This window comes from Alligator mississippiensis, chromosome 9 (assembly GCF_030867095.1).
Source record: "Alligator mississippiensis isolate rAllMis1 chromosome 9, rAllMis1, whole genome shotgun sequence".
Classification (NCBI taxonomy): domain Eukaryota; kingdom Metazoa; phylum Chordata; order Crocodylia; family Alligatoridae; genus Alligator; species Alligator mississippiensis.
The window spans coordinates 73,064,053-73,091,431 of NC_081832.1; the positions used below are offsets into that span (position 1 = coordinate 73,064,053).

Sequence of the window (27,379 nt, forward strand, 5' to 3'; positions counted from 1 at the left end):
CCGGGCGGCGGCGCCATGGAGCCGCGGCGGCCGCCCGTGTCCCCGCGGGGCAGCAGCGTGCTGGGCCCGGCCCAAGCGAGCAGCAGGTCCGCGGCCGCCCTGTCCGCCTCCGCGCTGCTCGCCGGCGAGCCGGGCCGCGGGCCCAGGGACGCGCCCAGCTTCGTGGCGCCCCCACCCGCGCCTGCGCCGGGCCGGCAGAAGCAGCCCAAAGCGCCTCTGCCGCCGGGTAAACACCTCAGTCACTCACGGAGCCGCCTCCTGCCCCAGCGGGCCCTTCCTGGGGCAGCCGCGCCCCCCCCCCCCCGGGCAGGCGTGAGGGTGAAAGCCGGGTGCGCGATGCCCCGAGCCGGCATGCGGCATCGCGTGGCCCTCGCCTGTCCTCGCCGAGGGCGTGGGGCTGGGGTCCAGCGGGTTTGGGCACAGACGTGAAGGGTATTGTGAGGCCGTGTCTGTCCCCCCGTCGACACAGGAAAGCTGGCAGCTTCGCTGTTGTGGAGAGGTCACCGGCAAGCGTGCAGGGCCACAGTACACGTCACTTGTGCAGACCCGTGGGACGGACACAGGCGAGCTTGCAGTCTGCTGGTGAACGGGTTTGGGATTTAACTGACACGGAAATGTGGACTGCGAGTCAATCCGGGTCTCGCAGCAGCAGATGTTGTTGGGGGGATGGACGCAGGCGAGCGTGCAGGGGGCACGGCCACCCTCGCTTCGTCCATCCCGCCTGTCGGCAAAAGAGTGAAGCTTCCTGCGGGTCCTGTGCGTGTCCTGCCCCTCGGCACCGGGCAGGTGTCAGGTGTGTCACCAGGCCGCACGTTTGCACACAAGGAAGCAACTGGGGAAACACGCACACACATCGCAAAGGGAGGGTGGGATTTACTGAAGTTGGTTCAAAACAAGGGAGAGTCTCTAATTACTTCCCTATAACAGGTACAGGTTTACTTATGTTTGTATCCCACCCTCCCCCAAAAGGCTCAGGGCAGTTCACAAGAACTTAATCCCCTGACAGATGTTAAAGGCACAAGGCGATCGGATACGGGAGCCCAATCACACTTCCTGCTTCGGGAGACGCAAGTACGGCAGAGCTGAATGGGAAAGGGAACAGGGCATGACCGGGGTTTTCCCCCCTATTCCTCTCCCACTTGCAGCCTCCAGCAGTTAGGGGCTAGGAAGCTCTGGTTCAGAGGACATACCCCTAACTCCCATGTGCAATAGCTACCAATGTCAGTCTAAAATATGGTTACTTTATGTGGCAGTTAGGAGATGGAGATACCCGTTTTCAATAGCTACCAATGGTAAAAGCACCCTGTTCAAATTTGCTGATGACACCAAGATGCGGGGGGAAGTGGGCATGCTAGATAGAAGGGAGGAATAGGCTGTAATCAGACCTGGACAGGTTACAGGGGTGGACAGATAAGAACAGGATGGGTTTCAACACTGACAAGTGCAAGGGGCTGCACCTGGGGAGGAAGAACCAGCAGCAGACCTGCAGGCTGGGGAACTCCCTTCTCATCAGCGCAGAGGCAGAAAAGGATCTTGGAGTCACTATCGATGCCAAAATGAACATGGGCCGACAGTGTGGGGATGCGGCCAGGAAGGCCAACCGCACCTTGTCCTGCATCCACAGATGCATCTCGAGCAGGTCCGAGCAGGTGATGCTCCCCCTCTACGCGACACTGGTCAGGCTGCAGTTGGAGCACTGCGTCCAGGTCTGGGCCCCGCACTTCAGGAGGGATGTGGACAACATGGAGAGGGTCCAGAGGAGGCCACCCACATGATCAGGGGGCAGCAGGGCAGGCCCTACGAAGAGAGGCGACGGGACCTGAACCTGTTCAGCCTCCACAAGAGAAGGCTGAGGGGGGATCTAGCCGCCTGTTACAAACCAGTCAGAAGGGACCAGCAGGCATTGGGGGAGTCCCTGTTCCCCCAAGCACTCCCAGGAGTGACTAGAAATAACCGTCACAAGCTGGCGGAGGGTAGATTCAGACTAGACATCAGGAGGCGCTACTTCACGGTCAGGGCAGCTAGGACCTGGAACCAACTTCCAAGCGAAGTGGAGCTGGCTCCTACCCCGGGGGTCTTTAAGAGGAGGTTAGATAAAACACCTTGCCGGGGTCATTTGACCCCAGTACTTTTTCCTGCCACGGCAGGGGGTCAGACTTCATGATCTGCTCAGGTCCCTTCTGACCCGACCTACTATGAAACAATGCTGCTTTCCTGCAAGAATCTGTCCAAACCCATTCTGGATCTGGTTAAACTATCAGCCTCTGCAACCTCCTGTGGCACTAAGTTCCACCCTTGATTAACTAATCCTTGACCAATGAATAATGAAATATCCTCGGGTTTTTTCCCCTGAAGATTGGGAACCCAGTTTTGGTTCTCCAAGAATGAGAAAGTACCCCTTGCATCTGGCTCTTTCCCTACAGTTTCTTTTACGCTTTGCTTTTATCATTTCACATGATTAGGTTTTGTGAAACCACGGCTGACCTACAGCAAAGAGCTGGAACTGAAAACAACCCTTCAGGAGCTACTTATCTACATCATCTTCCTTGCTGATCTGTGCATATGTAAGTCCACAAAAGAACCGGGTAAAATGTTTTCCAATAACCCAGGGGAAGTTAAGTCTCTCAGAGTAGGCTGCCCCTCTTTCAAATCAGTAAGGCTGAAGCTCTGATAAATAAACCTTCCAGCCATCTACAAAATTGGCCGGAACAACTTTTCTGGAATAATGAAGAAAAGCAACATACTAGAAGCTACTGTTATCTTCACCTCTCTGATTTACAGTCAAGCCCTTCTGTCTTTCCTTCCTTCTAGTGACATTTGGAATGGTGAACACCGACATGTATTACTTGAACAAAGTCATGTCCAATCTTTTTCTGGAGACTTCTGTGTCCGAGACAGATGAGGCTAATTTTGACAGCATAAGCAGCATAACAGATTTCTGGAAGGTAAGGTTGCAACTGTAACAGTCCTGTTGGGAATACACCAGTCAGGCAAAGCCTCTGGCGCGATTGTGTAGTTCTACAAATATTAGCAACGTGGCATATTTTACCTGCAGAGTATGGAGGCATCTTGGTGTAGTTCCCAGGACAGCATCTCAGACAGAGGCAGCTGAATAACATCTTTACATTTGCAAGAGATCCAAGTACAAGTTTAAGCTGACCAGAGCGAGGAGTGGATATTTTCATCTTGGTGTACATGAAACGATTGCATCAATGCTCTTTAGTGCTCCTTGTCCAGGACTGAGGTAGTAAGAGGAGAACAGTGCCCACTTTTCTTGATTTTTCACTTGCCAAGAAGCAGCTTCCCTGGGACAGGGCTGACATGATTCCTGCTGGCACTTTTTCACTTCCATTGTAGTTCACCTCTGAGCCTCTTTGCAGCAAAGCTGGATGCAGGATGCTCATGCATACTCTAACCACTAGATGGGGGCCTCAGCCAAACTGCCATTTTGTGTAGGTAAACCTGGAAGACAAGGTTCTCAGCGCTACAACTTCTTCTCCTAGGGGAGATTTAAAAGCAGTGGGACCTGGCTTAGAGAGGTTTGGGTGCCCCGGCCTCCCTCTTGATCATTACAGTCAGATCTGCAAAACAGCGGGCTATACCAGTGAGTAGGTGAGCATTGATGCAAACATCTTCGCATGGCCCAGACAGAGCAAGTTCTACTGCTGAGCCACGTTAACTGTATAATTATTGGCTCTGATGTGCTCCCCCCAAAATCTGCATCATTCTTTTATCTGCAGCTACATTGCACTTAAAGGGATGGAGGGCGAGGTAATTGTTTCCCACCTTCAAAACAAAAGGAATCATTTTTAGTCCAAAGCTTATGGCTAAAGACTTATCACCAGGAGAAAAAACCAAAAGTACATAGCAGACTTGTAAGATTCCATCCCAAATAGCTAAGTTATCGCTATAGAGCCACATGTTGCCTAAATTCAACAATGCTAAATAACAGGTTCAGTGAAACCCCAAATGGCAGGAGGAGTTGAAGTATGGAGGGGATAAACATTGAACTCACAAAGATGCAAACGCAATTTGTAGGTAATGGGACTTTCCTTTCACCATACGCTGGAACTTCTAGTTTTTACAACCCTCTCAGAGTACTAGAGAGCAGATGTGAATCTGAAAAAGGCTAACACTAGAAGTGATCATTTCAACTTCTTTTAAATGTCTAATCTCACTGTGTGTGTAGTTTGCAGAAGGTCCCCTCCTGGATGGTCTGTACTGGGACACATGGTACAACAACAAGACAATACCCGACCCTAAGAACGGCAGCCACATTTACTATGAGAACTTGCTTTTAGGAGTAGCCCGGGTCCGCCAGTTAAAAGTCCGGAACAATACATGCTCCATCCATCCCCTTTTCACTACTTTTTTAAAAGAGTGTTATTACAAATACCGCTTTGCAGCTGAAGACAAGTCTGATTTTGGTCTAAGGAACAAGCCTGAGTAAGTATTGCAGTTTTTCACTGTGGTCTCTCTGCCTGTTTAGTATGAATATAGATTTATATAGATGATTAAAGAGGAATTTTCAAGCTGCCACAACTTTCAATACATTGGGGAAGTAGGGGGCCAAGATCCCACTGATAAAAAAAATAAATAAAAATCAGAAGTTACATTAGGTATCCAGGCTGTAGCTGTATTGGTCTAGAGGCAAAAGGAATCATAGCCGTGATATCTTTTATTAGACCAACTAGATATTTGCAAACAAATTATTGTATTTATCTGCAAGCTTTCGTGCACACACCCTTCATCAGGCATAGGAGAGAGCAGAGATTGTAAAAGTTCTCCTAAGTTGCATTAAGTATTTTTCAGTTACTTTGACACAGAAGACCTCAATGGTTGAGGATCTAGAACTTCTTTTGGAGTGGATAAGCATATCCACTTACACACATGCAGGCCAAATTCTTCTCTCAGCTACCTTGATGTAACCCCACTGATTTGGTTTGGCACATGCTTGGGATGAAAGAACCCCTTCTCCCTCTCCCCCAAGCTAAAAATAAGAATTATGGACCAAATTTGTTACTGGTATAAACTGACCTCTTCACTGATATCACTGGAGAAACACAGATATACAAGGCCTGAATTTGAACCAACTGTCTCTGAACAAGTTTCATATTAAGTGTCATTCAGACAGATAACAGAGACTTCTCAGATCTCCAGTTGTTACCACAAACCTAACATTATCACACCATGATATCGATAAAGAGCGTATAAACCAGATTACTGCAACAGTAATAAACTATATGTAAACAAGGAGCTGTCCCACGTAGATATAAGAGGGTTAAACTTATAATTCATCTATAGTGTGCAAGATCCAGGCTCATATGTAATAGTGGTCTTTGCAGAGTGCATTGACTGTCCAGATGAATTGTATGCAACCTTTCTAAGGCTGCATATGCATTGCACCCTTCCTAGTGAGAAAAGGATAATTTAAGGCTATGGATTACAGTCCAAAATGCAGTAGTGATTTCGTGGGGCACAGGAACCAGAAAGGAACATTGTGCATTGGCAGAGGAATACCTTTTAGCCCAGTGCCTCATGAGCAAAACTGCTCTGTTTCCCTGTCTCCAGATGGGTGTACTCAGTTGCCTCCTCCTTAGCACCATGGCACTGGGGGTCCATGGGCATGTACAGTGCTGGCGGATTTATGTTCACTTTACCGAAGTCAAAGGAGGAGAGCGTAGAGAAGCTGGCGTCTCTCAGGGAAAACAACTGGCTCACCAGAGGGACCAGGGTCGTGTTCATTGACTTCTCAGTGTACAATGCCAACATAAACCTCTTCTGTGTAGCCAGGTGAGCACTTACATAAACTCCACTGGAAAGCACATTTTCTGAGGCACTGCTCCTTTAAAGATGCAGAAAAGGGCTTTTCACATCCTGCACATGGTTCTTTAAACTACAATGACACCCTCAGGGAGCAGGTACAAATACTCCCCCCACCCCAGTCTTACAAAGTGGGATATGTCTGACTTTACAGCTAGTTACTCTTATTAGGCAGAAATTAACTATATTACCTTTTCTGCAGTCAGAGCCCAAGACATTAGTCTTATTGGCTACTCAAGGAGAAACACAAAACCCTGAACTCAGAACTTGGCAGACTGTTTGATCTGCTCTCACTGTTTTCTTAAAGACTAATGCAAAATATTTTTAAATTTGAAAAAACACCCATTTGGGTTATTATATAGTTTCTTTATTCTGTCCATGGCCTTCCTTTCCCATCAGTTTCTTCTTGGCCAAGGGGAAATTAATGGATACAGGAGTCGTTAAGCTTTCCATTTTCACATGAACATTTTGCTTCAGTGAAACGTTAGCACCTATTGAAAAAAGAAAAGGGCAAGGATTCCAGCCAAAGCCAGCCACAAATGTGTTCCCCTACAAATCCTTCCACAGATTGGTAGTGGAGTTCCCTGCCACTGGCGGTGCCGTTTCATCCTCGCAGTTCTACTCCGTAAAGCTCCTCAGATATGTCTCGTCTACCGATTACTTTCTTGCCTCCTGTGAAGCCGTCTTCTGCCTCTTCATTTTTGGTTTCATCATCCAAGAACTTGTGCAAATGATAAGAATAGGAGTGGAATATTTTAAAAACGCCTGGAACTGGCTGGACCTGCTGCTGGTGGTGGTGAGTACTGCCTGGTGGTGGTGTTTTCCTGCGCGATTAGGATCTTCTCTGGAAGCCATCAGATCGGCACAGAGAGCCATTGTAATTTGAGGTGCATTGCTTGCAGTTGCCTTGGGATTGTCATAGTCTTGTTTGATCCAGTGGCCAGCACTTCAGGTGATAGAACAGTCACTATATGTTTGTATGGTGTCTGGCACAACCTGGCTTCTCAGGGCCACCGTTATAAAAATAAATCCAACATCATAACGAACTGATGATCCAACCCATTATACAAATACATGGGGTCCATTGTAAACCAGAGCCCACTGAAGTCAATGAGAGTCTTCCCATTAACAGACTTTGAATATGAATTGTTATCACAGAGGGCAAATCTGGATGCCCTTAACCTACAGGCATACATTTGTTTGTTTTGAAATCAAAGAGTGAATCATTGCATGGGATCACATCAGCCCCTTGTGCCAGTTTCCCAAGTACACAAAGAGAAAAAAACTCCACAAGGAGTGTGTACAGGGTGTTATACACCCAACAGATCACAGCACAGACAAAAAAGTTAGTTCATGAAATGCTCACTAGCATTTGTGGCCCGACTCCAGGCCACAGCTCCAAGTAAGAATCATTCTGATATGTCCTTCACAGCAACCTATCATTCAAACCCTACTTTGAGGAGATAGCTTGTTACAGGAGACTGAGGAGGAACACTAACTTAGTGCCCCCCACTTGCTGTTGTGGATTTGTAGACTGTAGCCCTGTCACCCAAGCCCCAATCCATGTTGGCTATCTGGAGATGGGTTTTTATGGAGTCAAGAGCAGCCGATGATACAATGGAGCTGTCCCTTTCCCCTTCTGTGTGTCGTTTCCCTGAACCTGCCAGCTCCTCAACTCTCCTTCTGTGCTTGTACCATTCTGTTCTCACTTAATTTTTCCCTTCATTGTTCTGGATTATCCTTGTCAAACTGCAAGGAGTTTTATGGTAATGTTCATGCCGATGGGTATGACAACAGATCTGAGGACATCTGGACTGTGGTCTGATTAGTCTTTGCTTTTATTTAGCTCTCTATTTTTGCCATTGGCTTCAACATATACCGTACAGTAGAGGTGTCCTTGCTGATGGACGATCTTCTATCTGATGCATACGTGTACCCAGACTTCTATTTCCTTGCCTACTGGCAAACCCACTACAATAACATGATTGCTATCAACGTCTTCTTTGCATGGATAAAGGTACTGGCTCCCAGTTTCCTGTGTTGTGCTTGGCAATCCCAAGACCCCTAAATCACACTGTCAATCTTACACTTTTAAGAGGGAACAGGCTAGCTGGGCTAAAAAAGACAGTTTTGCTCATTCAAGAAAGAGAAGACCATCTGGCCATTTCAGATGGCACCCCCATGAACACAGGCCAGGAAAATTCCCAGTCCTTGTACTTCCTTGGCTCATTTAAAGATAAGGGGGAAAGAGATGTATTGAACAAACATACTGGGCCTCTTGCCCCTAGATCACCCCTCTCTCCCTGCCAAACGCATCTCCTCTAGCACCAGAGGAAGATTCCTGCTGCTGCTGCTGCTATGACAAAACACATTTCAAACAGATTTAATCTGCAAACTACTGTGAACAGATGACCTTCCATATACCCCAATAAGAACATGCAGTATATTTTGGTCTCCTTCCACAGTAACCTATTCTGTTCTCTTCCAGATATTCAAGTTCATAAGCTTCAACAAGACCATGACCCAGCTGTCCTCCACATTGTCCCGCTGTGCCAAAGACATCATCGGCTTTGCTATCATGTTTTTCATCATATTCTTTGCCTATGCACAGTTGGGCTACTTGATCTTTGGGTCTCAAGTTGACGAGTTTTCCACATTTCAGAACTGCATGTATGCAGCTCAAAACCTGACAATGCACACACCCTATTTACTGTAGAGCCAAGCAGTGCCACCTACACAGAATTTAAAAAGCACAGGCCCTTATGTCTTATGCTACCACAGTAATTATAGTTTTCTTCAGGCAACATGGGTGCGGCAAAATTCAGAGCCCCATAATCCCATGCACAGCTGCATCTGCTTTCTCCTACAAAGCAACCTCTGATCTTGTTGCTGCAGCATCAGGCCAAACCTGGGGTTGAATGGGATGCCTCTGGGCTCCACAGGAGGATTAACACACTAACCAAATCTATGTTAATTCCCACTGAAGTATGATCTGAAATCCATCCTACCCCCCGCCCTCACTAAGAGCGGGAATGATAGGTGTTGGCGTGCATGCACAGACCTGCTGCCTCATTGGGGACTCCAAACACACGCATAGGGTCAGTCACCAAGTCCTAGGCCAAGGTTCATTAAACGCAATGGGCATTCATCACCAAGAACCTCCCGAGTAGTCACTACAGCAGGCAGGATCCTGGTAACTAGCTCTCCGCTGTACTGCCCCTCTTGGTTATAGATTTTATGGCAAGCACATGTACATGCTCAGGGTTAGCTGGCCGGCCTCAACAAATTTTTTCAGTGTAGAATATCATTGCAGATGGGCTTCTACATGCAAATAAAAATATATAGATCTAAGATACACTGATAAATATTTTTATGGTGGAATATTCTTGCAATACTGTACAAATCTTTACACAAAGTTGGGTCAAAAACAGGAAATTTAAGCTTACTAGGATAATACCACAACACTGCACTAAACAGTTATCTTCTCTGCACTCATGACTTATAGAAGATGTGGAACTTTTCCACATATAAAATGAGTTGTGAAGTAGCTTATCAGGACTAACGTTATCATCTGGTCTAATACCAAGTCCTTTATCTTTTCAAAGGCATGCACATTCTTTAAAGGTATGATTTACCATGGCAGTTTTATGCTGGTATAATTCCACTGATTTCTGTGACTAAATACCTCTTTTATAATTAATTGAGACAGGTGCCTAGAAATAACACTTAGAAAGAAGTTTGCTTAGAAATGAGGGCTCACAGTTACCACATTTCTGTTTTTACCTCCAAGTTTTACACAGTTCCGCATTGTGCTGGGAGATTTTAACTTCGCAGTCATAGAGGAAGCCAACCGAATCCTTGGGCCCATTTACTTCATCACATTTGTGTTCTTCGTGTTCTTTGTGTTGCTGGTAAGTGGCATTGAATGATATCATGCCCTTTGTGCTCAGATGCATTTTCTTGCACACGAGGAAGTCTGGACACACCACAGCCAGCCAAGTCACTCAGAAGGGTTGTCATGGCTGTGGCTCAGGGACCACTAGGGTCTGCACAAGCATCTTGGGGGCATGCCTCTGCTTTAGGATTACACTGGGCTCTTGTTCAGGTTGTCCCCAACTCCCCTCCCAAGTACACATGTATAGCATCTCTCCCAAGTTAACCTGTGCTTTGAGCCTAAGCCAGCAGGGGGAGTAACACCCAGGTAGATTACCCCACCCCACCCCACCCCCATTTTATAGCAGAAACTAAATCTCTCCACTGCCAACAGTCCACTGATGCCATCCCACAATTCCCCTCCCTCACCATATACACAGAAGGACAGACAGGTCAAAGAAAAGAATCACTAGGCAGATCAGCTTGTGGCAGCACAAAGTACCAAGGGAGGTGTCCCCAGAAGTTCTAGTGACACATGAAGGAATGCAGCACCAGCTCTGACCCAGTACCTCGTTAGGCTTTGCAGTGTAGATTCTTGTCTTAAGGCAAGGCTTTCCCAGGGGCCAGTTACTCAAGTTACCTGCATGCAGGTGTACTTTGGCAAGCCAACCACTCTCCATCAACAACCCATCACAATAGTGAAGGCATAGAGAGACCAAGAAGGCCCAATTGAGGGTGCCCCACTTTCAGCGTTGTCTCCTTTGTTACCTTGCTGCACCTTGGGTTTAGCATGTGATTCACACCAGCATGAAAAAGACAGCAGAATCTGGCCCAGCAAGGAAGGGAAGGGCGCAGATGGGTATAACTGCTTCCCCTAAGCTTCCCAAAATTAAGCAGCTACATTTGAGGGTGGCTTCAGTGCCCAGCCCTGCCATGCTGAGGAGAGAAACAACTGTGAGCAAGTCAGGAAGGAGAGAAGAGACCTGGGGGAGGAGGAAGAGAGTGAGGGGCATTCTTTGTTTTCCCTCTGTTCCCTTATGAAGAGCCTAGAGAGACTCTCAAGGTGTTTTAACAGGCTGGTTTGACCTGTATATAGGGGCAGCTCCAGAGTTTTTACTTCCCCACCCACTCTGATTGTATTTGAAACCCTTGACTGGGGATCATTAAACACTGCCCATTTCAGATTTCCTAAACTGTCTGAGTTAGAAGCAAGCACCGGGGGCAGTGTGTGACCACTGGCAGGCCTCACCTGCTAGGGTTAATACCTCGGGGGGAGGCTTCAGGTGTGCCACAGGGCAGAAAGCACCTTCTACCAACACTGCAGGCAGGAAATAACCAGTGTCCATCTTCCCCAGAACTTCCTCCCCCAGGCCCCAAAGCAAACAACTTGAGATTTTCTTAAAGCTAGGATGCAGTTAGGCATGGGCTTTAGTCAGCACAGCTCTTCTGTCCTCTATTAAAAGCCAGCTTAAGTCATTTACCAAATTGATTCCACCCAGGGTCTGAACAAGGCCTCAATTTTCACTAGTTAGTTAAAAGCATCCAGTCCTATCTTCCTTATATCCATGAACAGAGCCAGAGCAGTTTCACGCATGTGGAAGAGCTTTATGCTCATAGGATTTTTGCAGTTCACACCCAGCTGTCTCCTGGAGAAAGGGGGCTCCAAACAGAGTTTGTAGATCTGACCCATCTACTTGCATCAAGTGTTAGAGGTGCTGCTTAAAGCAAAGGTTTGCTCCCCTCCCCTTCCCCCACAAATTGATATTTTTCTGCCACACCCGTGCATAGAATCAAACAGGCCCCGAGTAATAGAAATAGCATTTCCATCGAGAAATTCTCCGTGTGCTTCTTCCCTCTACAGAACATGTTTCTGGCTATTATTAATGACACCTACACCGAAGTGAAGGCTGACTTCTCAGTGATACCGAGTCAAGAATTTGATGTCAGCGACCTCATTAGGCAGGCAAGTGCATGCCTCAAGGACACTAGAGTTTTAATGATCACACTCAAAATGAATATTCCCTGGTCCCACTGAAATGCTTGCTCCGAAAGTCACCATTTCAGAATAATTTGCATTAGTTTCTGTATTTTTAGCCAACGTGACAGATGCTTTCCTCCTTATGTACACTTAATCACTGCCAAAGGGACTATGAGAACATTAGTATTAGCCTAGGAAAGCCACCCTCTCTAGGAAATCTCTTGTTATAGTTCTTCAGCATTTGGGTGGCGGATACAAGGCATACCGCAAAAGTTCCCCATCTTGGGGTCACAACCCCAGGTGGCAAAGATAAAAGATGGGGTTGCACACTCCTGGGGAGGGAGGCATGGGGTGCCCATGCCCCTCAGATTTGTGCACGAGGCAGAGGCAGATGCCGGCTGCCCATTGCAGGCTTAGGGCTCCCCACCTTGCTGCCCTTCCCCCAGGACCTCCATGGCACAGCAGGGTGGGGAGGCTCAAAGCCCCACACTGACTGCGCTGCCATGACAAGGTGATCCCTGCTGCTGCTGCCAGATGGGCAGGGGGTGCCTTGCCGTAGCAGTGTGGTTCCTGACAGCAGCACAGAGCCTCCCCTTCCTCCCAGACTGGCTTCTGCCTGCTGGGCTGCAGAGGCCCTGGGGGTAGGGCAGCATGGCAGGGAGCCCTGAGCCCACAGCAGGCAGCCTGCGTCCTCCACCCTCCATGTGGGCTCTGTCCTAGCCATGCTGCCCACAACAGAAAAGGGTGGAAATGAGAGGGGGACCTGGGCTCCAGACTCAGCTCTGGCTGCAGCAGCCACCACCTCCCATGTGCAGCAGCCAGGGCTTGGCCACTCATGGGAGGACAGGTGGCCGTGGTCCTGCAGCCCTGGAAGCTATCGTCTCCCTGCGCACCCCCCCCCCCCCCCTCCAGTGGAGCTGGGGGGGGGGGGGGGTAGGGGCCTGTAGGTCACAAGTGAAGGGCACCAGCAGGGCTGGTGGAATGAGGGGCACCTGGGGGGTGGGGCAGAGCTGTAGATTGGGAGTGACAGGTTATGCTGAGGAAATGGGGTTGTGCTGAAGGAAAAAAAAAAAGTTTGGGAAGCACTTGCTTAGAGAATATTCCACCCCCTCCCCTCCCCAACCATTTGAGGGGAGATTGGCAAAGGCAAAAATGCACTGGTGCCTTTTTGCTTTGTGACATGTCAAGTCAGTAGCTGTGTGGCCTCTTCTTACTGCCTAATCTCATAAATTCAGGTCTTTGCCTATAAATGTCTTATCTATACCCTCGTGCTATTGTTTCAACTCTGTTAATGAAGTTAAAACATGGTACAGTCCCCTAGCAGGGACACAGTTCTTGGGTACAGTCGTGCCTTCTAGAGGAATAGGCTATTCCTCTAGAAGGAGAATATGTGGTGACACTTTGGCACTGGTTTAACTGCATTCACATGAGTTGTACCAGCATACGTCTCTAGGTTAGGTAGGAAGAGAGAAAACCTACACATTACAAACAAAACACCTCTACCCAGCATAACTACACTTGCTTTTAACTGTAGTTTAGACTATAAGAGGAGTTGAAGGATCCACTGCTGAGACCAAGGGAAGTCAGGAACAGGACACAGTTACTCTCAAATATTGCCTTCAGCCAAAAGAATCACACTCTATTGTGACGATTGAGAATTTAGGGAAGATTAAGATGTTGTTAAGATCCTAATTCTGCTGGAATCTGTAGGCATGGCTCTCTCAGTTGTATTTGCTGGAGACTGCTCTACGCACACTATGTTCTACTAAAAGATATCACATCTACTCAAAGAACTTTGCTTGCCTCTGTCCTGAGACCAACACGGCTACAACCAAAAACCCAGCAAGCCAACTACAGCATTCTTGGAAAGCTGTCAGATTTCCTTTGGGTGTTTTGTTTTGACCCACTAGTTTAAGACAAGAACTGATCCTAGAAGGGACTTAATTCTCAGTTTTGGTGGGCCTTGGCCATAAAGTACATAACACCTTCATTTTAGATTTGGCTGTTCACATCCCACGCTTTTGCATTAGCGTTGCGTAGGCATCTAGCTTGCTGATTAGGATTTGTCTACAGACTAAAACGAAACCAGCAAAAGAAACAGAGGCCTAACTGATTCAACTCATGTGGCATCTGAGAGAATCCCACAAGGCATTTGCGTTTAAAATAGTAAGTTCTCCGAGCTGAGTGAAGGGAACTGGGAATTCATTTCCGTGAACATCCACGGGATTTATTTCTAAATCACCTGCGCAGCCTACTGACATGTCCCTTACAGTCAAGCATTTCAAGGTCTTCATGCCATTGCTTGTGTGAAAGCATCTCTGCAAATGTGATTAGATATTTAACTCCTTTCCCTTGGTGCATTTTGATTTATGAGTGTATGTGCCCATGTTCAGAGCTGCAATAAGGCCCTGGTCAAACTGAAGCTGAAGTCAGAGATGGACGATCTGTATGAAGTAGGTGGAGGTTTAAAGAGCACAAAAAGGTAGGAACCGAGCTGTGGCCTTTTTCCCTTCTCCCCCTTAGCTTGCAGTAATAATTTTAAGCCATTTGTCTAGTTTTCAAACACTGCCCAAGATGCAGAGAAGGGCTTTGGTTTGGGAAGACTGATTAAACATTAGATCAGTGGTTTTCAACCTGTGGTCCATGGACTGTGTCTAAGGGGTCCACAAAAGATAACTATGATCAATCAGAAGTACGTGAATACCCACACGTATAAATTAAGAGGGGTCCGGACCTCCATTCAAATTTTTTTAGGGGCCCACAAGTGAGAAGAAAAAAAAAAAAGGTTAAAAAACCACTACATTAGAACTCATGAATTAATTGAGGAGACTATAAAAAAAATACTGGAGTAAATACGATAACTTCCATTTAAGAATTATGGATCTAGAAAGTTCTTATATACTTTGGATGCCCAAGTTCAAAACAGCAGTCTTCCTAGGCCATGTTGGTACAGGGAAGACTCATGAAATTCCTTCAGGGTCTCTTACCCATTGTTCCTGTTTGAAGGTCAGACCCTTCAGTCCAGATTAGTGGGGCTGCCTTGCCAGTCCATCAGTGCTAGTTAGAGTTGTTTCTCTACAGAGTCCCAAAGACCTATTCTCATGGGATTCTTGCCTTCCTTTATTTTGCATGAATGATAACAGGATCCATTCTTCTGTCTCCAAGATACCTGATAGTCCTAGGCCTTCCAGAAGAAGCAGTATGGAAGAAAAGGTAGTCTTTGTTCTCTTTTGCCCCTTACCTGGTTACAGGCCAACACAAGGCTGCACAGACCACTGGGTGATAGTTTCATATTTGGTAGGGTCGGAAGGGACCTAAGCAGGTCATCAAGACCAACCCCCTGCCATGGGCAGGAAAGAATGCTGGGGTCAAATGACCCCGGCTAGGTGACTGTCTGGCCACCTTTTGAAGATCCCCAGGGTGGGGGCGAGCACCACTTCCCTTGGAAGTTGGTTCCAGCTCCTAGCCACCCTGACTGTGAAGTAGCGCCTCCTGATATCTAGCCTGAACCTACTCTCAATCAGTTTATGGCAGTTATTCCTTGTAACTCCCAGTAGTGCTCGGGGGAACAGGGACTCTCCTATTGCCTGCTGGTCCCCCTTGGCCAGTTCATAGGTGGCACCAGAACCGCTCTCAGCATTCTTTTGTGAAGGCTGAACAGGTTCAGGTCCCGTAGCCTCTTCTCATAGGCTCTACCCTGCTGCCCCCTAATCATGCGAGCGGCCCTCCTCTGGACCCTCTCTATGCAACACACTGACTCTGTACATCTGGGGCTACCATTTGAGCTGGAATTAAGCACTCTGCCTCTTAATGAAAACTCACCCTCAGCTTAGCACTGTTCAGGTGAGACCAAAACACTAGAAAAGCAAACCTGCAGCAGGTCTGAACTGACCATGCCTCCCCCAAAATGCAAGGCCACGTAGACTCCCTGGCAGCTCACAAGCAGATTGCTTACCCAGCTGCTGAATAAATGCATGTAAACTGAAAAGCACATGCTGTACGAATACTAGGCTAGGTATATACCAGTCCCCACGGGCATCCTAAAAACTGAGAGGAGGAGGTTCTTCAGGTTTGGTCTTACTTACCAAAGGAAGGAAAACGTCCCTAGCAAACTTGGGGATTCTTTAATTGAGGCAATGGCACACCACAGCTCCATTATAAACCCATCGCCTCTTTCTCAAGATACTAGGACCCCACAAGAATCGTGTTTGCTATTGCGGAGTAGGGAGGACTGTATGAGTTTGAAGGGAAATCACCACCTCCCTCCCCAGGTGGAGTCATTTTTGGGCTTCTTCCATCTTGGAACAGGAACATTTATATTCAGCCCCCCTGCCTGCACACAACACAATTTTGAAGGAAACGGAGGCTAGATGCTCTTTAAAATAGAGGTGGGTGGTCAAAAAAGTCAGGGACAGTTATCTTCCCATTCTTTTCCTCTGGAAATTGTGCCTTGTGTTGAGCAGGATTATCTGAGCTCACCACAGCTACGGAAGTGGAAGAGAAAGCTTGACCATAAGTATCGCTCTACTGAAGACAAGTTGCCCACCCCATCTCAGAGCTACATCTCCCCTCAGGATTTTCAGCAGTAAGTGTTTGTCATGGCTGGACCAAACAGCTGCCCTATCTGTCCTTGTGGGTATACTACACTGACAGCCTAGCTAGCTCCCTATCTGGGTGTTCTTTCCATAGTAATACTTGATCACCGGGGGAACTCAGCTGAGGTACCTCAACCCATTAACACCAGAAAACTGCTTCAGGGATTAAGGCAAGGTCCTTATAAATTAACTGAGGAGCAAGTGGCTGATGCAGTACTGGTTATATTAACTGCCAAGGCTTTGCATTGAATCATGCCAGTCAGAGTAGATAAAAATCACCAGCTTAAAAAAAACCAAAAACATACAAAGCCACACGGATTTTTATTTGTCAGATTTTTTTTAATTTACTTGGTTTTTTTTATTTATGATGCTTTTTAAAAAAAAAATGTAAACAAAACAAAAAAAACCCCAACAAACCTATATATAGTTTTAATTTAAAACATATTAAAGCTCAAAGATATCATCATGGAATAGGGATTATAACTTCTAAATATATATAGTATTTGAGACAATATATTCATGTAACCTTTTCTAAAAAGTTTTATAAATAGGTCACAACAGGACATGGATTATATTAGGGGCCCAATCTCATGGGGTTCCCCAAGGCTCCTCTATAGATTAGTTAAGATTAAAGAAAACCATTCTAACCCAATGGGACTCAGTGTTCAGACTCCCATTAAGCATCACTGTGATGCTTAGTTTCAGTTCTCAAGATGTGTATGTGTGTCTCCAGTGATAACATCCTTGTTAATAGCAGTATACGGAGATGAGAGAGAGAACAGACCTGATGATTACCCACCCATCAGCCCTCATCTCTCTGAAAGTTTGTGTACACACAGTCAAGCCCTTACCTCTCTCTAAAAGTGCAAAGTTTCAAGAAGTTAAATGAGTAAAGGATATCAAAACAGCAAGAACACACTTTTTGTAGAAAACTGTGATTAAATTGAGGCTTCCTGACCACCGATTTAAATCAATTTGATTTAAATCAAATCCACCCTGATGCCAGTTACTCGAGGACAAGAGGTGGAATGCTGACAGTCACAAACTTCTTGTTGCCTTCAGAAAGCCAGAGAGGCCCAGACAACCTGCATGGTAGCAAACATGATGGATGAGGGCAGAACACAGCACTTTCAAGAAGGGGACCATTAGCCATAAATGCTCGTGTATGGAAGCAGCAAGAAGGGGCTGACATTTGAGTATGCAAATGTGCAAAGTGAAGTTATTCAACAATAAGTCTGGATACGAATTTAAGCTGCTAGAGCAATCTCTGAATAGTTGCCCAGGAATGAGTTCTTTGGAGCAGCAGGCAGTCAGGGAGCAGGATGTCATGGTAGATGCTTCCCGCTATGAAATAACTGAGTGAGAATAACAACGATAGTGACCCTTACAAGCCAGGGCTGTACAGGCCGGATAGTGCCCATCTGCTTTGGGGCGGTTTGCTGTTATCACTGTCATTGTGTTCCAGACTTGCAAAAAAAGTGAAGGATCTGGAGAAGCAACTGGATGAGGTTAACGCAAAGCTGAGTCAAATTACGAAATCCACACCCGAGCCAAAACGCTCAGACAGGAAGCTGAACTAGCAAGGGATGAACAAGGTATGAAGGTAGGTGGATGCACCGAAGGGACTATTTCCCCATCCACTGACACTCCAAATCAACAGGAGGAGAGTCACAATCCTATACGTCTTGCATTTCTGGACAGGAGAAGCCAGTAAAATGGTGTCTTAAGACACAGACTTTTCAATGGGAAGCAATTGCTGGGTTTGGTTTTGTTGTTTTTATTTAATCTGCACCTCAGGGCTTTGAGTAAATCCACCCTCCTCTTGCCCTTCCCCCACCACACACACACACACACACCACCAGAGTTAGGTCAGTCCGTGGATCCAGGGAAGTCATCTATCCCCAGGCTTCAGGCTGAGCCTGTGTGAAGCCTTATTGTTGTATCCAGCAGACTGAATTCATTCCTAGTGGCCTATTATACAAGATTAGCCTGGTCCACATTGTACCCCTGGCCCCTTGTAGACGACCCAGGAATGCAGACTCTCTTAATGGATGCAGAAACTTCTCCAGCACAGCTCCACCATCCGTCCTTCCTGGCACCAGCTTCTGGGTTCCTTTCTCATGACAACTGTTGCCTGGTGACAGGGACCAAAGCATCTAGCTATGTTTCTTAGTGAGCCTTATTCTAGCTCCCAGAGCAGGTTATGGATGTCCTGGCAAAACTCCGATTTATGCCAAGAGAAGTGTCTGTTCCAAGCTTTGTTCTGCAACAAGCCGCTGGGGGAAGCCGGCCTCTTTCACTCATCACGTTAAAGCAGCATATGGCAATTTAAAGAGAACAGCCCATCCAGACATGCATTGAGGGGGGTTATTTTTAATGTGCTTGAGGCTCAGAAGGGCTGGACCGACTGGCCTGGGAACCAAAGGCCTTCATGTACCCATTTGACATGGGCAACACACGATTCCTGCCTGCTGTGCTCTGCAAGCCCAATCTGAAGGGACCGGCAATGAGGCGTAGAAGATGCTGCAGGAATTGGGTTTCTTCCGATCCATGCCGTCTTTGCTAAGCAGCCCTCCCTGTAAAGCTTACCCAAGCTACCCAACAGGGAGGGCAAAATTTTGTTTAACACTACACAGATCTGGCTCGCTCACCACTAGCTGTTCGTGGGGGCATCTGTTCTTGGTGACATCTATGAGAGAAACAGACGAGGCAAGAAGCCAAGAGGAGTTTGCTGCCCAGAGCTTCTTACACAGACCAAGAACTCACTTTCCTTCACAGCTAGCTCTGGAAGAGCCTGGTTGCGGGGCAGACGGGAGGCTGGTAACCAGCCTTGGTCCTGGAACAACAACACAGCTGATTTTTCTGCCTGCTCAAACAGCAGCCTTATTCTGTGCACTGGATCCTGACTGGCTACAGCATTTGTATCCAGGATCTACATCTAAGGCATTTGAACACCTGCAGGGAAGAATTGTGAAGGGCTAATAGGGTTCAGTTTGGAGGTGGATTGTGCCAGATAGTCAATGCCACTTGCAATTTGCAGTCTGGTCTGCTGCGGTGTCCCCTCTGAGAGGGTCCCTCCTGAAGAGAGCACATCCCTCGTGCTTTCTATACACCACAATACCTGCCTTGGCCCTAGGTGATGTGAAAACCCTGCGGAGAAGATCTAATACAGGCCCTATTACAGTCCTGGCGTTTTGTCACATCTACTTTTCAGTGCCCCACACAATTCTATTACTAGATAAGGAAATGCATGTTCCCTCCTCACCACAGTCGCTCTCCCCCAACTGACAGTGGAAGAGTTTTTACCAACCCACACAATTCCTGCTCTCCCATTCCATGTGGGCGGCATGCCCATTCTGTACCCTCAGCTCTTCTCTGGGTCTCTACAGGTTGTCTGCAGAGCCGTGTTACAGGAATCGCAAGTCAGCCCATTGGACCTAAAGATCTTATGATGTTTGTCAGACTATTTTGCCTTTCTGCTGAGATTCCAGGGGGAAGTAGGGCCACATTTCCAAGTTTTTTTCCCCCCTGTAAACTAAGGCCGGGACACCTCAATTTCAAAAGTTCTCATATAATCCCTCATCTTCTCAACTTCAGTTCCCATCAACACTTAATCCACATCCAGACTCTCTGGTGTCTGCAGCCTTTAATGAAGAAACACGCCTGTGGTGGTGGCTGCTGGAACAACGGTAGCCGCACGCCCAGACTAGGTCCCAGTGGTGGCGCCAAGCACCGATTACAGCGATTTCAGTTCCAGGGGGGATCCTTTTTGGAAGCGGCAAGAGTACACCAGTAGGGTGTTGGGGCACCTATACATGTGCTCCCGGGTCGGGAAGGGGTGTTTTAATTAGAGCAGCTCTTGGGAGATCTTCAAATAAGGTGGACCACAGCTCTGTATTAAGAGACATGCCTTTAAATCAATACAGTGCCAGCTTGTTCACTGGTCTTCATAGGTCTAGGGAAGAAGAGGCTGCTTATTAAGTACATCTATTACCAATTATGGGACAGGACCACCAGCACAATCTCGTATAACGGTTCCTACTTAAATATTTAATTAGGTCCAGAACAGCCTTCTGGCTACAGATTGCCTGTGATGACTGCCAATGCATCCAACCGCCTGCCTTTGTTCAAAGCAAGATTTGGGAAGAGGAAAGCCTGTTACCAGCTAGCATTGAAAAATAACTGCTGCGTTATTTTGCATTCTCTCATCTCCTGACCATTGCCCAAGCATTGCCACGCTGCTCGGAAAGCCAAGAGTGCTTTAAAGCCAACGCACAATACTGCCGCAAAACCCGTGGTGTCATCGTTCTGCATGGCACATCTCTGAAGCAAACCCCCTCTCCATTACTGGTTTCAGCCCCAATTTCATCATAGTCCTCGTATCTCGATATGGCTTCCCCATGCTTCACTTTGGAGACAGATACCAGACAGTGAAAACACCCTTTTTCCAATGTCAGAGACCTTCCCACCTACCTCCTGTATGAAGTTAGCAGTCTTAGCACCATTAGCCAGTAGGATGGATACAGCTGGGCTCAGATCAGGTGGTTTTTCACACTGATCCAGCACTGCTTGCTATTAAGTGAGGCCAGCGGGAAGGCTACACAAGCCAGGGTTCATACAGCTGCTCTGAGAACTGTAACTGCTCAGTGACTGAGCCCCTCCCCAGTCCCTGCTGCTCATCTGGCAGCCTCAGGCTCCCTACTTCTAGAGCCAGAAACACAGAGAGGACTGGATACCCAAGCTTCTCCCACAACATGCTGGGTGCAAGCAAAACCAGCAAGCGACTGCCCCAAATGATCAGCAGCAATAATACAACCTTGGTCATTCTAGTGCATGAACTTCATTGGGATCAACAAGCTGTGACAGGGTGCAGCTGTCTGAGGACCCTCAGCAAGGTGCACAGCTGGCAGCTCTCAACTCCCAGTGCATGAGGAACCTCAGGAATGCCAGAAACAGGCTTGACCCAATGCAAATGCAACAGAAAGATATATTTGCCCCTCCTTTCCCCTGCTTTGCCTGGCTTTATCACCACTTCCACTTGTCAAAAGCCACAGGCCAATCACCCTCCCCGTCAAGACTGGCTGTTCCGGTGCAAACACATTGTTATGCTGTGCTCACGCACTCTTACCTCTGCCATTTGGAAACAGATTTCATGGGATTGACCAGTACTCTGATTTTCACCTGGCATGAGGTGTGGTCAGGATGTTGATACACAGCCATCCACGGCAGCACCTCATTATTGCTAAAGAACTGCCTCGCCCACTGCAGAAGTGGGCCCAGCTAAATCACGGCTGCTTCCATGGAAGGAATCCACAATAGGGCACTTACTTCTCTCGTGTCAGGTCGCAGCCGGGCTCCACTTCCCCCGGCTCTGGATCATGCAGCAGGAGCCAGTGATGCAGGCCTCTTGGCTCAGTGCTGTAATCATCCTGGACGATTCAGCGCCCCCAGCTCCACTGCAGCTGCTCTCTCTTGCAGGCCCTCAACCCTTCCCAGGCCAAACTCTTCTGCCGCTGGCCTGAGCAACAGGAAGCTCTTTTTATAGCCTGGCCCCATTCTCCCAGCAGGCCCCGCTGCCAGGCTGCAGTCACATGACCCTCAAGTGACAAGTCCCCACAGACCCTTAAACAGCTAGATGGTGAAACAAAATGCAAGTTTCGCACTGGACCAGGTGCTAGCCTCGATGGGAACACACAGCCTATCAGTCTCTTTCCCCAGCTACAAAGACCATGTCCTCATTATTTGGGTTGGGACTTGACTTTGCAGGGCTGTTTGCACTGGGAAAGGCATTACCTGTCTTCTTCCAGAGCAGCTGGATGTGCAGCACCTCTCAGCATTTTCCAAGTGCTGTTTTTTCATTATTGCTCAGACTTCCCATCACCAGAGCAAGTAACACTGGAGACCGAGCCAGGGCTCTGCGAGAACCAAGTGGGAATCCAAAGGAGCAGCTCCCCTCACCCAGCCCCATGCCCGCTCCTGCTGCTCAAGTCAACATTGTCCGTGCCCGTGGGGTTTTCTTCACTTTGGAGCTGGAAAATGTGACAACCTTGGGTTTCACATTCAACCTCAAAGCAACTAGTGAGCCAGGATAAGCAGCTGCCCCTCCTGCTTGCTTCTCCAGGCTGCTGCCCCACACTCACCAAGTCCTTTTCTTTCCCTTCACATTTGCTCCCCCTGCCCCAAGCCCCTGCACATGGGTTAGCCTGTTTCCAGCTCTCTCCTCCACATCAGCCTCCTTTAAAGCACCTCAGCCACTTTCCCACAGCCTCCCTTAAAGCCCCCTTGACCCTCGCCCAGCTCTGCCCATCAGGTCCTCCTGGAAACAATCGGGAGAGTGTTTTGGTCATTGCTAGGGGAAACCCTCTTCCATCCACAAAGGCTGACTTAGGACAGGCCTGTGGCTCAAATGCTTTTGAACCGACTAGAAAATGAAGACCTTTGCTGAAGGGATCTCCTTCCCCTCAGATACCTGTGGAGGGGCATGGGGGTGCCACATGGCAGCTTGTAGCTTCCCTTTGCATTCAGAGGCTCCAGGGACTATTCCACGTGAATCAAGTTAGTCAGTTAATATCTAGCATCAGCCTGCTCTTCCTCACACCGTATATCATTTATTTTGTTGCAGCTTCGGAAGTCACCAGCTGTCATCTCAGTTTTGGCAAAGCCCTTTTTTAAAAAGGCAATAACCACAGCCATCTGCAGAGGTCCCAACATTCAGTTCATTCACCATCCTAAAGCCTCGCAGAGCCCCATGAAAAGCAAAGTACACGAGATGGGGTCTTCTTGAAGTCAAGCCTGTCTCAAGTACACGTCCGACAGCGCAATTCTAGTTTAAGGTGTTTACCAGCAGCTGAGGAACAATCTGTTTTTCTCCTTGAGCCCATCTGTTTGGGTTTCTCATACATTAAATGCTAGATTTTATTTCTAGTCAAGGAAGGTTTCTTATCCACACAGATAAATGCTTTTTCAAAATGCTTCCTCGTACACTTAGGAAGTTTAAGTTATTACGCATCATTGATTCCAAAAGCTTAAGTAGGAAACCAGGGCAGTAGTGGATCTATTTTATTAAGCCTCAGGATGCATAACTGGATTTGTTCGGTTACAGAAAGAGGAGCAAATGTGGTACTCAGAATCCAGAGGAGATCAATATCCCCATACAACAAAATACAACAGAACAGCCGCCTTACAAGACCAGGCAAAGATCACCTTTAGTGAACCCATACACCAACAGATGCTATTTAAAGACAGATTTTCAGAGGAAAAAAACAAAACAACCATTCTTGTGCTTCCAAAAGTGGCTGCGTTCGCTGGCCGTGAAAAGAGAGGTCAGTTGTAGTGCAAGTGAATGTTATTTCTGATCTCAAAAGCAGGTGATGTTCTTCTTAGGATTTTTTTTAAAAAACATTTTTCCTTTTAACCCAGAGTAGTCTAACATTTAGGATTAGGCTAAGTAGTAAACGAGACATTACCCCCCACCCCAACTTTTTTTTAATAGGACATTGTTCTTAAAAAAAAAAAAAAAAAAAAAAAAAAAAAAAAGCATGAAAGGAAACTCCTATACCAAAGTATGCCAATAAAGGTTAAGGTACTTTTATTATAAAAGTCTATACAATGAATGCCAGACATAGCAATGCAGTTCTATCTGGTTTAGTTATATATATTTATATATCTATATAACCATATAGATATAGTTTTTACTTGTACCAAAGTAAAACTGTTATATCACAAAATGCCTAGCTCTACCATTTATTTATTGCTCAACAAGGATGGCACAAAACACACTTGTAGCATAACTGCTGCCATGCTTCTCTACTACACTGAATAAACAGCCAAACACTGCATTACAAACACAAAGCAGCTGTTAATTCTGAATTGGAACCAGTCGGATCACTCACTCACTTATAAAAATATTGGAATCATATAGATTTAAGCATTATAAAGGAGGAATATATTATTTAAAACATTTAAATAGTGCATATTGACATTTTGCATGTGGTATATAAAACACAAACATTCATGTACAACACTATACAGTACACATTAGTTTCGATGTTTGGATACACTCGTGTTTGAAGACTGATAGAAAAGTAAAGTAACTGAAGTGTACATTGCACAATGGAGCTGAATAAAACTGATTAATGGTCTCAAGATTAGCTTAACCTCACAATTCTCTAGGGTCCACTAAAAGTCCTTCTGCTGTATAAGGCAGCAAACTGCCAGTGCTCAAAAGATTTAGTGCTTTCCTCTGAAATCCAACGATTACTTGCTTATAAGCAGAGTTAAAAAAAGAGGAAGAAAGAAAAAGAAAGAAAGAAAAAAAAAGTCTTTTACAGCACAGAGATGAAATCTGGAGCACTAAAAATCCTACTTTAACCTATTCCATATGCTTACATAACAGAACAGGAAGTCTGAGGTTTACATGCCAGCCACTTTGTGAGAAAGTTCAGTTTTGGTCTTCCGTTAAGTGGAGTGAATAATATCCGTGTTGACATTAGCCAGTCATAAAAACATGCAGTGAGAGTATTTGCATGCAAAACATGGCCACAAGCAAATTGATACACTGAAAAATCCAAAAAGCACCAGTTAAAAATTAACACTTAGATTTTTGCCAGATCGAAAAGACAGTTGTTGATGGCTGTTGTATTGTATAGCGCAAGCCAGCTAAACCAGCATATGTGATCAAAACACTGTTTTAGTTTCAATTCCAAAGCTGAATCATGCAAGGCCCTTAAACTAAATCGCTTCCATCACAAGGGTAAAACCACTTCTACTTGTTCCCCAGCTGTGTGACAGAACTGTGACACAGCTGCAATTCCCGTTCCAAGGCTGACCCCGTCCACCATAATATGGTGTACAATGGCTACAGTGACTTTAGCCCTTGATATACGCACTTGTATCAGATACAGCGCAATTATTAACCGACATCGGCCAGGCCTAACCTGCTGGAGCTGTACAAGTCTGAGCACCATCTGATTTCCCACAGACTGAAAAGTTTATTAGGTTTCTCAAATCCTCTGAAGGGGAGATGCAGTATCCAATTCTGACAAAACACTGCGTCACCACTAATTGACAACAACCGATAAAAGGAACAGTAACGTAAGTCCTGTAGGCAGCGTGTGATATAACTGTTGTTTCCCCAAATTCGAAAAAGACACTAAAGCAAGGTCACTTTCTGGTTTGTCCATTGTCATCTTTGTCAAGGAGAGGTGACCACTAAGTAGCAAAATCCATGGATCCTAATACATATTATTACTGAGTGCGGATGTAATTTAGAACTTCAGAAATCAAAAGGAGTCGTTCCACAGCAGTCCTTTGAAAGGAATTCTGTTCAGTTTTGGTGTTCCAGGAAGAGTTGTGTGTTTAGTTTTCCCGTAATAAAAAAAGGCAACAGAAGTCGTAGTATTAAGATAGAGACATCTTAACTTCTTCAATAATTCAAAAGAGATTGGTAGTAACAAAAAAGTCTCGAAAGTTCTTGAATGCTTAAAGAACAAAATTCTGTAAGTCTTTTTGGAACAAGCTGCATCTGTAATAAAACGCTGATGGAAATTGTGTTTGCTAAAGTTGGATAGAGCAGTCTCTTACATTTAGAACTTTTTATTTGCCCTCTACAAGCACCCACTTACCCTTCAAACATTTTATAGTGGCACCACAGCAAAAGTGCACAAACTGGGTTCTTTCAACAGTACATGACAAAATGAACACAAGTACCCAATAAATATTATGGTATCAGAAGGAAACATGTTAATTCAATGCTTTGAAGGAACATAATCTATATTGATTTTGAAGAATCTTGCTTGCTGATAAGGACTTCTAAAAGCCTAAGCTTGGCCTTGATTTTCTTGTACTCCCTGTATTCATCAAGCATTGGAACCCGATCTTCTTTTTGTACGTTTCTATAAAAAAGAAAAACAGTTATGTTTCTGGGATATGCAGAAATAGCTTGAAAATAACACCCAAGAGAGCTGGACAATTAGCAGATCAAGGCGAGCTACTTTTGGCCTGAATACCACTGGTAATAGGCAATTTCCATTGCTAGCAAGCTAGAATTAGCAAAAGCAAAACTGATTAAATATACTGCAGAGGAAAATCCTGAAGAGATTAATTTAGCACAAGTATCTTAACACAGTTATATAATTTGTGAACTGTCCTCAGCATTTCTGGCAAAAATCTTCCAAAGATACATATTTCATGCTAAAGATTAAAAAAAAGCTTAGTAAGTGACTTGCTAGTTACAAATCCTGAGGACAGCAAGAATAATAAAAAGTGGTCTAAATAAAGCTGAAAGGTCACCACTGACTACAGACATAAGACTACAGACCAGACTCAAGTCAGCGGGAGAGACTTGCCACAATTTCAATGGAGTACATGATAAAGTCCTCCTAATAGAAATTTATATAAATAGTTGTCAGCAAATTTATAGGTGGCAAGAGTATAAATCCTAATTAAGCATAATTTATGTTAGGTTAAGATGATCTACCTTTCAAGGGTTTGATATTATCATCATGTCTGGATAGGGGCTGGCAAGTAATTAAAAAAAAGCAATGGATACAGCATGTATCAATACGCCCAGCAACAGTTTTACCAAAATCTGCAACAGACATTTAAGAAGAACTATGGGGAAAAGTTATTAAAAAAACAAAAACAGGATAAAATATATCCTGCTTCTTTTTCATGAAACACAAACAATGCATGAGCTTCTGGAATACTACAGAAGTTGATCCATCCTGGCTGAAAAGTTACTCTAAATTAAAACTTTTTATGAAAAAAGAGAAAGCCTTCTATTTCCATCACATTACCCAGGTTTTCATGTGGAAAGGAAAAACCATGGCTTCTCTATTAGACAGCACAGCACAACGTGTGTTATACCCAGTCCATCATGAAGACTTCCTTCATGAAACTGTTCATAACGATGGCTCTATAAGCATGCACGTATGGATTACTGATGAAAGGGTCCACTTGGTAGGATTCTGTCTAAGATTTAGACAATGATAATGTATTTTTATGGGAAAAATAATGTAATAAGACCCCATGGTGTCTATATTTGAGTGGACACTAAGATAGTCGTCTGCTAATGGCTAGTAATTTTGGAAGTGTACAAAACAGTAGTAAA

The 27,379-nt window shown here is 45.9% G+C and overlaps 2 protein-coding genes across 10 annotated transcripts in view; one reads left to right on the plus strand and one right to left on the minus strand.

Moving 5' to 3' along the window:
• On the plus strand, nt 1-25,343 carry PKD2L2 (polycystin 2 like 2, transient receptor potential cation channel). The gene is made up of 15 exons (XM_059712883.1): nt 1-226; nt 2,463-2,564; nt 2,812-2,945; nt 4,190-4,446; nt 5,572-5,793; nt 6,391-6,619; nt 7,670-7,840; nt 8,312-8,493; nt 9,614-9,734; nt 11,558-11,659; nt 14,068-14,156; nt 14,818-14,887; nt 16,138-16,259; nt 17,735-17,872; nt 22,892-25,343. The coding sequence occupies exons 1-14, from the start codon at nt 16-18 to the stop codon at nt 17,847-17,849; spliced, it is 2,127 nt and encodes a 708-aa protein (XP_059568866.1). The 5' UTR covers nt 1-15; the 3' UTR covers nt 17,850-17,872; nt 22,892-25,343.
• FAM13B (family with sequence similarity 13 member B) overlaps nt 23,314-27,379 on the minus strand; it is an 81,078-nt gene continuing 77,012 nt past the window's right edge. For all 9 annotated transcript variants that reach the window (XM_059712882.1, XM_019478425.2, XM_019478426.2 and 6 more), the window contains one exon: nt 23,314-26,162. In XM_059712882.1, the coding sequence (XP_059568865.1) occupies nt 26,039-26,162 (124 nt within the window). In that variant the 3' untranslated portion in view covers nt 23,314-26,038. The remainder of the gene's footprint in view (nt 26,163-27,379) is intronic.